This window comes from Tenrec ecaudatus, chromosome 6 (assembly GCF_050624435.1).
Source record: "Tenrec ecaudatus isolate mTenEca1 chromosome 6, mTenEca1.hap1, whole genome shotgun sequence".
Classification (NCBI taxonomy): Eukaryota; Metazoa; Chordata; class Mammalia; order Afrosoricida; family Tenrecidae; genus Tenrec; species Tenrec ecaudatus.
In genome coordinates, this window is record NC_134535.1 from 99,093,303 (window position 1) to 99,110,354 (window position 17,052).

At 40.1% G+C, this 17,052-nt stretch overlaps 1 protein-coding gene across 4 annotated transcripts in view; it reads right to left on the reverse strand.

Annotated features, from left to right (window-relative positions):
• Positions 1-17,052, reverse strand: part of BICD1 (BICD cargo adaptor 1) — a 228,890-nt gene that overhangs the window by 9,946 nt on the left and 201,892 nt on the right. Inside the window, exon 9 of one of the 4 annotated variants that reach the window (XM_075553037.1) lies at positions 6,180-6,188. The exons of the other annotated variants lie outside the window; for them this stretch is intronic. Coding sequence (XP_075409152.1) covers positions 6,180-6,188 — 9 coding nt within the window. The remainder of the gene's footprint in view (positions 1-6,179; positions 6,189-17,052) is intronic. 4 annotated transcript variants of the gene reach the window in all.

Sequence of the window (17,052 nt, forward strand, 5' to 3'; positions counted from 1 at the left end):
ATCGTTCGTGGGCTCTCCTTGTATTAAGGAAATGTTTCATCATCAAATTAATGGAAGCAGGTACTCGAAATGTTCACAGCCCTTACGCCACACGGAGAGTCTGTGTTCTAAGGCAGCCTGCCTGAGTAGTGTCACAGAAAGACACTCCAGAGCTGGTTAGTGCCTCGCAGGCAGCGATAATCTGTCTCGATATAGTCATGAAGAGTGTGAATCTTCATGAATCTTCCATACACAAAAGCCTCAAGTAGGGGAAAGGTATAAAAGAGAAGGTGAAACAAAGAAGGATGAGACTTGCTGAATCAACATGAAATAATTTCTTAGAGACTTCACACTGGGTATTTAAGTCGCATCCACACTCCCAAATTATGAGGAAGCAAGCATTTTTTTAATATAGGAGAGTACATCATAGTCTACTGCATCTTGAGTGTCTCCTCCCACCTCCCCACCCTCTTTAAAACATTTTTCATGACCTCTCCAACCCAGAACATGGCATCACAATGGTGCTTCAAGAACTTCCGTTGGGTAAGCCAACGGCAGTGTGGGTGAAAGTGAGAAACCACACCCAGCCAGGATGAGTGGGCGAGCTACTGGAGTGACTTCCTTGGAGCCCAATGTTCTCCGGGAGGCAGAACTTGTCATCCGGCCAGTTACAAAGACAATTATTTCATTATCTAGGGATGATTTCCCGGCTTTAAAAGTATTAAGAAATACCTAGTTGGTTAGTATCATTGGTTGTCAACGTTCAGATACATGACGTTACTTTTTCTCTGATGTCATGAGATGGAGAATGAGAGTGATCTGGCATAAATCATTCTTGATGAACTCAGATTATATAAAAACCCTATTTCCACATCTCTGCTTTGCTGACATACCAGGCATCTACAGTGCTCGCTTCCGGGTCCCATTTTGCCCTGGGCACCTCTCTTCCATAAGTCAATCTGCCATGAGTCCACAGTTTGTTTTCTCCAACAAGCAAAACGAGGAGGAAAGAGATACGGCTTTTCCTCTTCCCTCTCGAAAACGCCCATTCATAAACAGAAAAACTGGAGAAATGAAAAGTTCGTGGCCCAACGAGCTAACCGCCTCTTGCTGAAACATTTAGTTACTGTCTTAGTTAACCTAGGTCACTGGGTGCACTATGCCCAGGACTATTTCAGGAAAGATACGTTTAATAATGAAATCAATCCTCTTGGACAAATGCAGTCATTAAATATCACCCTACTGTCAGTTACAAACAGGTAACATTTTGGACCAAAACATCCTGAAATAAACAGTCCATAACTTTCAATACGTTCAAGTGATCAATCAACACTTAGAAGGGTAAGAGTCTTTCAATATGAATGTTGGTAAAAAGTTGACACATACTTGTTGACGGTCCTAGAATTAACAATCTATAGAATGATCAAAGAAAGACCTCTTTCACTTTCCAGCAAATCTGACCATGTTCTTCCAAATGAATTGGGACTTGGGAAAATGGACAGAAAAGTGAGGGTCAACAGAAGAGATGGAGGAGGAAGAGTAAAAGATGGAAAATAACAAAAATATGCAACATTTATGAAGTGCTATATAGACTACACATCCTGAATTACTCCCTTAGCATGCAGTAACTCTCCAATTCGTCTTTAAAAATTAACGAGGTAGGTCTTATTTTCATCTTACAAAAAGAAACTGATGAATAGGGAGGCTAAGGAGTGTATGCAGGGCCATGTGTTCTATGACCTTTACAGTGAAGAAAACTATGTTTCATTCCACAAAACCCAACTGAAGTTTGTTGTCCTACTCCCTATTTCACCAGTGAGTCCACGGAGAATCTCAAGAGTTAAATGAATTGTTTAGTGTGGCCAGGAGACCAGTGAGCTCTATTTGTCCTATGTCCTTTTAGTGGGTCACCCAATGGAGCCTTTGTATCTGCTCCAGAGGCTACATAAACCAAGAACAGCTCCCATTTACTTCATTCTCTCTAAACATTAAGTGGTTTAATATTTGGATTAAAGGAAGATCAAAGAAGATATACAAGGGGGCACTAAAAAAAAAAAACAACAAAAAAACAACAACCCCAAAGCGGTTTTGCTCCAACCTGGTTTCTGTGATGGCTGATTTAAGAGAATAGTATGCGGCTGAGAAATGTTGTTTCCTGCTTGGGAAAAATGCTGCAGAAACTGTTATATTGAGCACAGCCTATAAGCGACAGCGCTATGGGGAAAACACAAGTGCACAAGTGGTTTTCTCATTTCAAAAGAAGATGAAATGTCGATTGATGACAAACCTCGTTCTGGATGTCCATCAACTTTCCGAATGGATGAAAATGTCAACTCGTAGTACATTTGGAGTTCGTTCCAACAGATCAGACTGTTAATCAAACTTTCTATTCAGAGGTTCTGAAAAGATTGCCTAACAGTGTGCAACAATAAAGGCTTGATTTGTGGTAACGGAGGACTGGTCTCAGTGCACCAGTTTTTGGCAGAAAACAGAATGCCTCTCTTGCCCCACACACCTGACTCACCTGACCTCACTCTGTGCAACTTCTTTTTGTTTTCTCAAATGAAGAAGGACGTGAAGGTGAAAAAAAAAACATGAAGGAGGTGCTGTCAGCCATCCAAAGATGAGTTTGAAAAATGTTTCCAAGAATGGAATCACAGATTTGACAAATATATTAAGTGTAATAGAGAGTACTTTGAAGGTGATAAGGTTCTTTTGTAAAAATATTCCTTTTGAAACTTTTTTGGTACCCCCTCATATCATGGGTCAGGAGCTTAAATTCTGAATGAAACGGTACACCTGAATTTCAGCATAAACTACCTTCTCACTGCGATGGAGTTGATACTGTCTTATAACGACCACACAGGACAGGGTAGAACGGCCCTTGTGGGTCCCCGAGATGAACTCTTTATGGGAGGAGAAAGCCCATCTTTCGCCTGAGGAACAGCTGGTGATTTCGAACAGCGAACCTTGTGGTTCTCTACCCAATCCATAGCTACCACACCACCAGGGAATCCTTTCAACTTCCTTAGCAAAAGTCATTTTAGAGAGCCATTAAACTGGCCCAATTATTAACATTGCAGAACTAAACTGATGATGGCATGTGAAAATAGATAATTTAATAGAAAATATAAGTTTCTATGTATTGTACGCTGAATTGAAGGCAGAACCATTGGGTGTTCATAGTAAGTTTCCCAACTCAGGATTCTGAATAGTTGTAAATAGTTGTAACTTTCTTACTGATACACTTATGGATACACTCACGTTTTTAGGGAAAGTTGTACCCAACAGTCCCAAAGCCATCAGGCTGTACAAGAGGCACGCCATAGGCACTTCCTTGCTGTTTTTATTTCCACTTCCTTACATTTTCCTGTGAGCTTCGAGAGAGATTTCTTTGCCTTCTTCTCTATTCCTTTTCTTCTTTCAACATGGGACTTAAGAGTCCAGTCGGAATCCCAATTTGAGTTTGAATCCCAGTTCTGCCAACCAGAAGCTGAGGGCCATTAAAGATGCTCTAACCAGCAGGAGCCTCCGGTTTTCTATCAGTTAAATGGGTTGCGAAATGCCAATCCTGCAAGGGGTGGGGGTGGGCGGGGAGATAATGTTTGTGAAAGCTTCTAGCCAGGAGTCCCCTGTCAGAAACAGATAGAAAGGAGGGACAAAGGAAGGGAAGGAGTTGAGATGCCCTTTGTCCTCAGCTTCCAGAAAGAGAGTCAATGCTGTTAATCAGGATGAAATTAGAAAGGCCAAAATGATCAACTGATTTCAGCAAGCCTTTGCTCCTATCATTTCATCAATACGAAATGTTTGCTCTCTTTGACTGCCCAGAAACATGGTTGTTTCCATCCCTGACCATTCCAGAAGGAAACACCTGCTTCCTCTAAACCCCCTTAGCATGTATCTTGTCTCTGGAAGCATGCCTTCCACACAGCCTGTGACGACTGCTCTCCTTGCAAACACCTCCACAGGCAAGCACACAGCTCCTGGAGAGCCCCAAGACCCGGCCTGAGGCTTGTTCCCCATAGATGTCTGCTTAGAAACATCCATGGGGTGGAACATTCTTGCTGATATATGGGCTCTGTCTTCCTAGACTTGTTGCTTTATTATAACTTCATTCATTCTCATGGTTTGATAAGTCTTCTGGGGAAAAGGGAAGTTTATAACATGCATTTATCTCATCCTCAGAATTTCCTTCCAATAACAGAAGAGGAAACGCTCGATACAAATTTAAAAAGTGGTTTTAGTGATACTAAATGATTACCATAATCATTCTCTGATAATCATAAGACTTTGAAGCATAAAGTCATCTGAAAATTAATTTTCAAAGCAAAATATAATACAAGATTATATTGTATTTTTTACATTTCCATTATTTAGTATGTGCCAAATGAGATTAATACTAAATTATTCCTCACTAAATCTGCAAAACGATTAATAGTGTTAATAAATTAACAAAAAAGTTCAAGGAAATCAGCATCAAATTACACTCTTTTTGTAGTAACAATTGAACATTGAACTAGTCCCAGAGATTCTAATATACATAACTGAAAAACTAAGATAGAAATATTATATTAAAAAATAAGAAAATAGGATAAAAATATTTCCATAAAACAGTTAGGTAAAGCTGAATTTTTAAAATTAAAAGATGAATTTAATGATGTATTGACAGCAAAATGGATAATTGTGAACATTTAGCATTTTATAATCGAACACAATAGAATTGACTATCTTAACCCTTTTTGACATTCTACACACCCCATTCATCCAATTCTCTGGAAGGACACATATATGATTACAGCATAATTTATAATTTCTCATGTGTGTAATCTAATTCATAATTCATTCATATATATGCATAAATATATAATCATATACTTCAGTCTCATTTTTACATCAGAGTTTAGCAAAGTAAATACCATTTTTGTTTGTACTATTGATAGGCAGAAACAATCATTGTTCATTAAAATTTTCCCAAGGACAGAATGACTGAAACACATGAAAAAATTCTCAATACAAAATAAGGACTCCGTGACAATCTTAAAAAGCACCTGGCTCCGCCTTCACACAAATGACAATTGCTACTCGCACTGTGGTGACAAACATGCACACTGGCTTCGACAATGCCGAGTCAGAGCTGGGCTTGCTGAGAAGCTGGGAGCATGCGCAACCTTTTCAGTGATTACACAATGGACAAAAATGTTCACTCAGCTTCCCACTTGTCCTGATAAATATGAACAGCTGATAAAACAAAGCGACATTCATAGAAAAAAAGCCTGTTTTTGTTTCAGATCTTGCAAAAGAGAATTATAAAAGCATCCTCTAGGATCTTCAGCTTTCAACTTCTGGGCGGGGTACAGTGAAGCCACCTACATCGGTGTGACGGCCCATAGATGCTCAGAAAAGCCGTGAGAAGCCGTGAGAGACAGGTGATCGGACACAGTGGCACCAAGAGGTAAAAGCACATTTTGCTGCCAGAAATTTACAACCAACTATAAGAACTGACTTTTGGAAGAACAGTACCATCTGGTGTAGCACTGTCAAAAATAGTGCATATCACATGAAGACCAGCTAGTCCTTGGACATGTAAAATTAATTCTTCAAAAGGAAGCCAAAGAGAAATAAGGTATACAAACTGAAACAAAGTGTTCGCTAAAGAGGTCAATGATCAAAATAGCGACCAAAACAAGAAAAATATGACATCCAGCAAAATGTGTTTAATGTTCTTAATATTTTTGATAATTTATTATCACTTCAAAAAAATGACCCTAAAAAGTACCCAAGAAGTTCATGACATCCTCTTCTGTAGCAGTAACTCTGTAGTTTTGGCCTGGTTCTTTCTTTGTTTTAAAGAAAGGAATATTTACAACCTGTAATGGAAACCACATTTTGGGGGAAATAATCTGACACCCTCAAACTAAACAAAGTACTTTAAAATGCATTATGTCTTCATAAGTTAAAACCATAATGATAACTCCAGTTAAAGGAAAAGCAGTATGTTAAATATTTTTAAAATCCAAGTTTACAGAAGGTGCTTACTCATTTGCAAAGAAATGAAGGACTTAGAATAACAAGCTTCCTAAAGTTAAAATACTTGATGGAAAAAAATATTGGATGGATAATCATCTAAATGAAGCAAAGTTATTCGAGAAAAAAACTATTAAAGGAAATAAGATTCTCCTATAGGTTCATAGCGAACTTACCTCTTTTTGCTTTTGATGTCAAGTAGTGCATAAAAAGAGAAAAAGAATTGTTTAACTGATTCTATTGTTGCGACATAACGGCTTATACCATAAATAGGGTAAAATAACTGCACTACACTGGTTTCTACAGGCTCTTGTGACTAGTGCCGGAGCTAGAGTGGCCTGGAAAGGTAGCTGTAGGTACTCAAGGTTCAGTGAGCCACATCCTCTGTGGAGTTCTATGACACGGACCTGGGCACCTCTGACGGGAAACAAATGGCACCTCCTCACACGCTACATTTATCATTTGTGTTCTTAGTGATTCCAAGTGGCGAGGGGCTGATTTTCTTTTTAATTGGTAGTAAAACATAGATTTAGGCAACAAAGAACCGGGAGAGAGAGAGAAAGGACAAGAGGATCAACACCAAGCAGAAGGAATATCCTCGACATAGGAGACTCTCTGTCACTCTCCACCTCGACATAGGAGACTCTCTGTCACTCTCCACCTCGACATAGGAGACTCTCTGTCACTCTCCACCTCGACATAGGAGACTCTCTGTCACGCTCCACCTCGACATAGGAGACTCTCTGTCACTCTCCACCTCGACATAGGAGACTCTCTGTCACTCTCCACCCACGGAAAGTTCAGTTACAATGACAGGCCTGTGGTAGATCACCATCCTGCAAAACAAATGCAAAACGCTTTCCCGTCCATCTCGGAATCACAGTTCTTGAAATGGTCATGGTTCCTCTTAAACAGTTCATTTTAAAAGCATTAATCGAATGTTCTCCATCTCTGGAGACTCTCTGCGGACTAAAAGAATTATGTGAGAGGCCAGCTCTGGAAGCCATCCTTCAGAAGATCTGATTAGTGGAACTAGGCTGTGGTAGTTACACAATTTCATGTCAACTTGATCAATAAGAATGAAGTGGTGGTGTCTAGCCTGTCAATCAGGGTCAATCATGCCCTCGTGACGGGTATGGCCTTATCACGAGGATTCTGGAGGTGGGACACTCTGCTTCACATTCCTGTTGACAAGCCACATGGAGCCATGCTGATGGCAGCTAGAGCCCTGGAGATGTGTCCACCACTATCGGACCCACAGGACTTTCCACCCAATGGCCTGTGATCTTCCTGCATTCAACATCATTGCATGTGCTGTGTGAGTCTGAAGAGGAATTCATGGGCTAATACGGAACTTACGGGGTAATATCGAACTTCTGGGCTTGATCTGAACTGGGCTGAGATGTTTTCTTCATATATAATTACTCTTTGATGTAAAGCTCTTTCCTATACATATGAGTCGCCCTGGGCTTGTTTCTCTAGTCTACCCGGGCTAACACATAGGCACACTGAAATGACAGAAAATATCTACACACCAAAAGAAAGAAGGAAAGAAAGAAAGAGAAAGAAAGAAAACCTCCTCGTACAGCAATGACTAAAGCCAAAGCAAACTTGGCTTTGGTCCATAGAGTTCATAACGACTTAAAATTTGTGACGCTTAGCGTATATCAATGACTGATTATTTTTGGCTGCGTGGTGACAATACAGGAAAAATAATGTAATAGTGCTATGATATATTTGGGACTCTGCCTTCGCATGAGTAAACAAAAGAAAGGAAGAGAATTAACCATTGTGAATTATGCCTTTCTTTTTTTCCCTCTCAGACCTTTTGGGCGGAATAGGCTGGGGCTGCAGCCAAGAAAGCCCAAAAAGCATCAGTGACCATGGCGATGGGTGTCGGGAGGAAGGGAGACAGGGCTGAGCAAGAGGGGCACAGAGGGATGGACGCAGGGGCTTTGTTGCTGGGTGAGGACACAGTGTCTGCAAATCCTTTGAGGTTGCTTGTGGTACAAGCTTAATTACTATGTTACTTTTAGAAGCCCGGTGGTTAAATGCTACAGACCAGTATTTTCGCTCTGTCATTTCAAACAAAGGAGTCAAAGTAGCCAGTGTGGGCTTCCAATGCGCATTATAATTAGAGTACTCTGCAGGTTCGCAGCAGAGCTCAGGATGCTTCTAAAGACTGTACACCTTGCTCAGCACTCAGGAGAGCTGCTAACCCCAGGATCAACTTGCAGAAGGTCCACCCCTTCACGCTGTTTAATGGCTCAGGGGAATTGATGGACACCCGAGAAGTTTTTCCAGAGTAGCCACTGGTCCTCACAGCCAGAGCAATGAATCCCATTGGTTTTAAGGAAGAAATCAAAGTGTTCGTACACTGTAAGAACATTGCCCTTTTCCTGCCTTGTCTGGACAACCTGTAACACACAAATTCTTAAATTGTCTAACAGAACTTTCCTTTTCCTTGATGAAGACTACATTGTATTGGGCTGAGATTAAATTACTTATTATTTATAAGTCTATCTAAAAACACTGAGCTCGAGTCCAAATCCTGGGGAGAACAGTGTTTCTTGCTAGAATCAGAGTCTCAGAGCTAGGAGGAGGCCCTGTAGGATTCTTCACTGAAATTTCTCCTTTACATTTATAAACATATTTGGGGCAGGAGATATGCTTGGTAAACATACAGAATGGCTTCTTTTGGTACCTAATTGTGGATTTTTATTACTGTTTTTTTTCCTTCGTATGCATTGCAAGCAAGAAAAGTTCCTATAAAGGTATGTTTAGATATAACATCTCAGAGTGTTTATGACCAAGGTTGCTATGTGATTATAGGAAGGGCTTATTGGTGTATATAATATACTGGGGTAGGCAGATTTGGTTAAATAGTGTGGACACATCTGGAATCAAATGAGAGAGAGGTCAAGCTGCCCACCAGGACAAATCCTAAAACTCTTCTCAGCACGTGGGGATTTGGGTCTCAGGGCAAGGCCTTGCCAAAGGCAAGCAACTGCAGTGCCTGCTCCTACCACAAAGAATATCCAATACGGTTCTATTGTATACAGTGAAATCTTGGCTGGCAAACAGCTGCAGGTTCAAACTTTCTACTGCGTGAATAGCAAAGCTTAAAAAAATCTTCTTGGTGTTCATAAAGTTGCTTCATAATCAAATCGAAAATCTGGCCTGAAAAAACCTGTGTGGCCATGAGTCAAGCGTCACATCTGGCCACGGACACACATGGGTGACGCTCTGGTCCGAGCACCGCTCAACTCATCATCATGCTTGATCTACGTAAGGATCATGGCTCCAAAGCCAGCGAGGGAGACCCGCACAGTAACGCTAAGAGGAAAACTGTGAGCGCCAGGAGCGAGTTAAAGAAATCATGGTGACATGGGAATCGGGTTATCGTTTGCCTGACTTGGCAGCTGACTGCAACATGGCTAACCTAAAATTATCAACATCTTTTTTTTAAGGGAAAACGTGATCAAAGCAGCTAATATAGAGAAAGATGCGATATGAAATCATTAACCAGAAAGCAAAGAACCCAGACCTCAGAAGAGGTTGAAAACTTACTATTAATTTGGATAAATTAGAACCACTGCTCTGCGAGAAGACTAAAAGCCTCCCTAGTGAACTTAGAAGTCATGTAGGGGGGGGGATGGGGTGGGGGGGTCTCAGAACCAATTATTTGGTTTTCTCTGATTTCTTATGGGGAAAATACATTCAGTTCTCAAACTTTTTGGTGTTGAAACATTATTTGAAGTGAACTGAGTTCGACAACGGAGGAATCACTGTAATTTCAACAGCTGAAGTGTGTGTAACAAAAAGTACAAATGGCATGGGGCCAGGGGAACACGCACAAATGGAAAAAGCACTACAGGAAGAGAAGGAAGCACTGCCATTGAGCCCATCCTGACTCATAGCGAGCCCCCTTAGGGTTGCCAAGACTGTAACTGTTGTATTCTGGAGGAGAAAGAACAGTGTTCTCCCTCGGTCCTGCTGGTGGTTTCGAACTGCTGACCATGAGGATCAGAGCACAATGTGTCAGCACCAGGGCTCAGGAAAAGAATATGCTTTATACTTTAGAGAATAATGACTGGGGTCGTTAGTTCAGAAGAAAGCTCAAATAGTCCTCACAGGGCTCCTTCCACAAGACAAGCCTGGGAGGTGAGAGACAAAAGGCAGTCCAAAGGGAAACTCGAAAACTCTCTGATGAAAACAGATGGCGGAATCCAACTCAGTTCTTGCTGAATTCAACTGTGCCTCACCAATCTGCCGGCCTGGGAAGGTTAGCTGCAGAAATCCCCCCACAATTTGCTGTTGGGATACATTACTCCTTAGAAGCCATAAAATCTAGACGGTAATGTCTCTTTCTGCTGAACTTAAGGTGTGAGAGAAATACAGTCCCAGCACGATCAAGGGTAATGTGACTAAGAGGACTTGCTGAAACCCTGGTGGGGACTGAGCATGATAGTGGGACAGGAGGGAAGTCAAAGGAAATAGAGGAAAGAGCTGGGAGGCAAAGGGCATTTATAGAGGTCTAGATAAAGACATGTACATGCAAATATATATATGAGGATGGGGAAATAGATCTATGTGCATATATTTATAAGGTTAGTATTAAGGCAGCAGAGGGACTTTGGACCTCTACTCAAGTACTCCCTCAACACAAGAATACTTTCTTTTATTAAATTGGCATTCTTTGATGCTCACCTTCCCAACACAACCGCTGAAGACAAAGTGGGTGAACAACTAAATGTGGTGAAGAAAGTTGATGGTGCCCGGCTATCAAAAGATATAGCGTCTGGGGTCTTAAAGGCTTGAATGTAAACAAGTGGCCATCTAGCTCAGAAGCAACAAAGCCCACATGGAAGAAGCACACCAGCCTGTGTGATCACGAGGTGTCAAAGGGATCACGTATCAGGCATCATCAGAACAAAAATCTTACCATAGTGAATGAGCGGGAAAGTACAGAGACCCAAAACCCATTTGTAGGCCACTGGACATCCCCTTACAGAAGGGTCTTGGAGAGGAGACGAGACAGTCAGGGTGCAACGTAGCAACGATCAAAAATACAACTTTCCTCTAGTTCCTAAATGCTTCCTCCACCCCCGCCCGCCCCCGCCCAACTGTCATGATCCGAATCCTACCTTGCAAGCCTGACTAGACCAGGAAAGGTACACTGGTACAGATGAGAACTGGAAACAGGGAATCCAGGGTGGATGATACCCTCAGGACCAGTGGTGTGAGTGGCGATACTGGGAGGGCATAGGGAGGGTGGGTTGGAAAGGGGGAACCTATTTCAAGGACCTGCATTTGACCTCCTCCCTGGGGGACATACAACAGCAAAGTGGGTGAAGGGAGACATGGGACAGAGCCAGATATGACAAAATAACACTTTATAAATTATCAGTGGTTCATGAGGGAGGGGGGAAGTGGGGAGGGAGGGAAAAAATGAGGACCTGATTCCAGGGGCTTGGGTGGAGAGCAAAAGTTTTGAGAATGATGAGGGAAATGAATGTACAAATGTGCTTTACATAATTGATGTATGTATTGATTGAGATGAGTGGTGTATGAGTCCCTAATAAAATGATTTAAAAAAAGAAGTGGGAGAAAGTGGGAAGATGCCATTATATTTTAATTCATTTTTTTCTACACTTAAAAAATCCCCTCATATTATACTTAACCTTAAATAATACATTGTTTAGTGCTATTTTTAAATATTATATGTCATCTATGTAAAAAAGAAAGAAAAAAAGAAAATGTTTTGAAACCAACTGTAGCAGCAATTGTATAATACTGTTTTATGTGATTGATGGAATGTTATGATATATGTAAGAGCTCCCAATAAAATATTTAAAAAAAAAGAAATACAGTCCCAGTAAGGGAATCTTGACACAGCAAAATTATGTATAAAGTGGGCCAAAAGAATCTTCTTCTCATGGCAAAGTTGTAATTAAGATACCTTATATACTCGAGTATAAGCCGACCCGAATATCAGCCAAGGCACCTGATTTTACCACAAAAACTTCATTAAAAATGTGCTGGAAAACTCGACTTGTACAGGAGCACATACGGTAATTGCTTGAAAGGGTCTTGGAGTCAGCCTTATCTAAAGTTCCTCAAACACTTGAAAAGTTTTGTTTCACAAGTCATTTAGGGAAATTGCAACCTGGCATTGCTGTGCACCTCTTTACACACCCTGAGCCGGCTGACTGAGCCCTACTGCTTTAGATGCCTCTGAAATAATGGTTGACAGTCCCGCCGGAAGGCTACGTGGCTTGAATTGTAAACATCTGTAGCTAATTCCTGAAGTCAATCACCAGCATGCTCTCTATCCAATAGAAGCACATAGCCAACCACTAACCTCTCCTACCTATAACCTCAACCAATGTTCCATGTACTGTGTCTCTAGGTAGGGAATTCTTGACTAGAACCATCAGTGCTCATGTATGTGCCTTCTTGAATCTAGGGGTATTTAACCCTCCCCTCCCAGCACTAAATCCTCTTGCTCCATTTTTTTTTAACTGAGTTCTTTCTTTTTTTCTCTCTTGCAGTAAAAGCAGGTTGGATATAACCGGAACCCTATGGATTTCATATATTGTTAGGCGCCTCTCACTCTAGACCTGTGTAAACAATTGTGATCCTTACTTTTGATGCGCCCACCACCGTGCTCTGGGTCCTGCAGTAGTCCCCTGACCTGCTGCTGCTGCTGCTGCTGCTGCTTTGCCCTCGGACCTGCTTCTTTAGCTCAGATGGTGCCCACATCTACTGCAGTCTCCAGCCTGCTGTCACGGTGAGCCTGTAAATCAAAACTCTGAGCATATGCTTAAAGCTATTCGAATAAAGTGATCCTCACTAATCCAGACCTCTGTCTTCAGGTTCTTGCCCCACATCCACTCACATCTCTTCTTTAAAACTGTTTGTGTATGTACATGTATGAATTGTGATAAGAGTTGCATGAGCCCCTAATAAAATGTAAAAAAAGAAGAAAAAAAAAAGACTGTTTGTAATGATTACCTTGTCTTTTTTACTTACTCCAAGAACATCTATGAACATTACAGTAAAAATGTTATTCATTATTTAATGAGTATATTAATATTACTTAATACAATCATAATAATGTTACTCTGTCTATTTCTCATCTCTATGAGATTATTAGGTTCTTGAAGAAGAGGGCTTTTAAAATTTGAATCTAATTTTACTCTAAGAGCAAATAAAAGAGCCTGACACATAGTAGTAGGTCCTCAATACATTTTGTAAGTTTTGAGGAATGAACAAATGAGCGAGTGCAAGAAATGTGATCTGGAATGTGCTTAAAAACATAGGCTTTGATTAACAGCAAACAGTTAAATAAACATCTCCCTGATTGAGCGTAGTGAAGTGCAAAGGCAAATGTCACTACAAACATGTGTTTATTGCTAACGATGCACTAAAGGGGTGATTACATAGCTAAGGTCAAGACATTCACCAAAATGTGGAATATAAAACAGCAGGGAACAGTCTTAGATTTTGAAATGATACCACTCTCTCACTCTAGCTCAGTAATCATGTTGTGGAGTGGGGTGTCGGCCAGAGAGGAAAGGGAAGAATGGATGAAGGGAATGCAGATGACCCACGAAAGGAAGAGATCCCAGAGGAAAGGTTCCCACAGCAAGAAAGGGCAGCACAGGAAGGAGCGAATGGCATCGGCTAGTCCTTCAAGAAGAGAGTTTACGCTCACGTCTTTTTCACGTTTGAAATTTCTCATTCATCAGAGCTTGACGACAGAAATATCATCTCTTTCTTATCAGTCAGATGGGTGCCTGGGACACATTCCGGTGCCCTAGCTTTAATTATGGATGAAGTGGGAGCACTGCTGCTAGGAGAGAGGCCTAGGTGGGGAAGGCAGCCGGACAACATGGTGAAGTCGACAATGATTTTTATGAAGCTAGATAGTCTGCTACTAGACTGAAAATGCCTTGATGGCCCCAGGTTCGTTTTAAGTCCATGAAAGTTATAAACGCTTGTCAGATTAGTCTGCCAATTAATAATTGAGACCGAACAAACTAAGCCTAAGGGGCAGGTGAGAACACAGTCAAGTTTGTGGCCTAGGGAAGGGATAGGTCAGGATCAAAAAGTCAGCAAGACGTGGCCAGAAACTTGAATTTCAGAGGCTGTGGTCTCTCAATTGCATAACCAAAAGATCGAACACAAATTGATTTATTTTTAATATAATCGTTTCAATGGTCCTCAATAGAAAAGTGACCTCAGAATGTGCTTATTAGACTAACTGAAATTATCTAAAAAGATATACTCCAAATATATATTACTTAGCTGATCAATTAAAATGAAATTAATCTTGAAAAAAATCATGAATGTATATTGTTACTCACTAATAAATTTTACAATAATCAATAACATATTAAGCTCATGAAACAAAGAAGATACTCATAGGAACTATTATTACTCTTTGTTTAAGGCATGTGGCATTAGCAGGTAAGCCTTATACTATTAACCACAAGATCAGTAGTTCAAAAACACTAGTTGCTTTGTGGGGAAAAACTGGGAAGCTGTCTGCTCATAGAAAGATTTACAGTACTGGGACCCTCACATAGAGTCGCTGTGAATTTGAATTGTGGGTTTTTAACTTTCTTGTATAATATCTGGCTGATTGTATATGACATAATTTCTCTTCCTCAATTTAATGAAGGCACTCCAAAAAACATAATGTTCAATGTGGTTTAGCTAATGTAATTCAGCTAAGGGAAAAAATAACATATCATCAACAATTCAGATCTTTTTAGAAACTACAATTTGTTTCGTATGGAGGTCAATCAACTTCTACAATAATTCATTTAATCAAATTGTTTAGAAAATGTTGCTGGCTTGATCTGTTAATAATCTATTTAAAATGAGCCCAGTTGATTCCATGATATATAAATTGAAAAATCTGAAAACTTTTCTTCTATGATTTTAAGGTAAAATAAACAGTTATAAACAAGATAAGTGGTCAGAAATATTGTTATTAAAGTGATTTTCTGGGACAGTGATAATTCTTAATTCGATGTTGTTTATAGCTCCAGTCTTGTGTATAGCAATCATTTCTAAAGCCAAAGACCTTTATGGTTATCCAAAACTAGAGCACTTAAGGTAATTTAATGGCACCTACATTCACCCAAAGAAATGTAGAGGTATAGGATGTGAAAAATATGCATGAACAAAATAATAATAATTAAAAATTATCAAGGGTTAATGGGGAAGGGGGAGCAGGGAGGAAGGGGGAAAATGAGGAGCTGATACCAAGGGCTCAAGTAAAAAGCAAATGTTTTGAGAATGATGAGGGAAACAAATGTACAAAAGTACTTGACGCATGGATGTATGTGTGGACTGTGTTAAGAGTTGCATAAGCCCCCAATAAAATGATTTAATTATTAAAAAACAAAAAAGGTGTGCATTAAGCAGTAGAAATTTTCAAAATGTGTGAAGTGAAGAAAATATTTTCTGAAGCTTTTAGTGCATTGATATACCCTGAAAGAGAACAATACCAAACGAAGCAGGAGAAAAACAAAACAGAAACATTTTAAAAAGCATAAAGATGGTCACATTTTAAACCAATAATTTCACTTGAGAAAAAAAAAGGGTAGGTTAGAAATTGTATATACGATGATATCCACAGCAGTAGTCTACCTCAGTGGACAACTCAAAAGCAAGTACTGATTCATAACATAACATCTGAAACAAAATGATACAACAATCTTTCAAACAAAGACTATGTAGCAACATGGAAAAGCTTATGATAGAATGTCAACAGTTTTTACAACGTAATGACAATTATGTTGCACATACACTCATGAACAAAGATCAAATGGTCAGATGCAAAAATAAAGCAGTTACTGTTGATATTTATTACTATTTTAATTTTATTGACTTTTGTTCAAATGTAGTAGTAATTATTAATTGCTCATACCATTTATTTTCTAATTTCTAGTAGATAGTGCTACGAAATGCATTTGAAACACTGAACATGACAGCCATGGTGGCGCAGTGGTTAAGCGCTGGGCTACAAATCCAAAGGTTGGCAATTTGAACTTGGGGGCGTGGGGAGGGCGATGCATCCATTTGCTTCGATAAAGATGTGCCACCTTAGAAACCCTAGAGGGCAGTGCGGTGCTGTTCGACAGGCGTGCAATGAGTCAGAATAGACTAGATGGCAGTGGGTATGGGGTATCCAAGTTGTGTCCTGATGAATCATTACCACTTTGGTGGGATCTTTAAAGGTACTTTCCAACAGGTTCTAAAACAGTAGGAAATGAGTTTGAAAGTATTAGCAACCCATCGGAATTGATGATGATTTCTACGGGGTCCATTTTAGCTACAGTGTTCTTCTGATTTTGTCTTTCTACCAATTTCCTCAACCATTTTTTTGGTATGTTGAGCACATGTGGTAAATTTCCACACTGTCGCTTTTTTAACCAGCATCAGTAAACTGATCATAAGATTCAGAAAGGAAAGTTTTAGAGACCCAAAGGCAGAGGTTTCCAAAAAGGAATTAAGGTAAAATTGAAATAAATTAGGTAGGAGGACAGGAAATTAAAAACAAAACATTCTGTAGCAAAGGTGGCAAGCTCAAAGGTTACATGAGGGACCTTATACCCAGCAGGTAGGTATAAGGTAATAGGGAGCGATAGGGAGTGTGGTAAAAACCAGAAAGCTTCCTGTCTAAAAGCAGCACTTCCTACCCTACATGGTCCTGATGATTTGCTGACATGCAAGAATGCAAGCCCGGGGCTGCCAGATCTCAAGACATTCCCAAGAGGCCAGAAATCGAGATGCTCACATGTTAACATCTTGATTTTTAACTGTTGACAACTAATTTGAAGTAGTTTCATTTTCTCATTCCCGCTGATAACGAAATAACAGCTGCCCTTCAGCTTATTTTGTTCCATGGGTTTTCTAGCCACATTACAACTGAGGCCTCTTCATAGGAGAAAAACAATTAAACGAGAAAAGAAAAAGCTAGAGTAAATTGTGAGCATATTAGTAAGCATCACTCAGTACGGACTTGCCAAC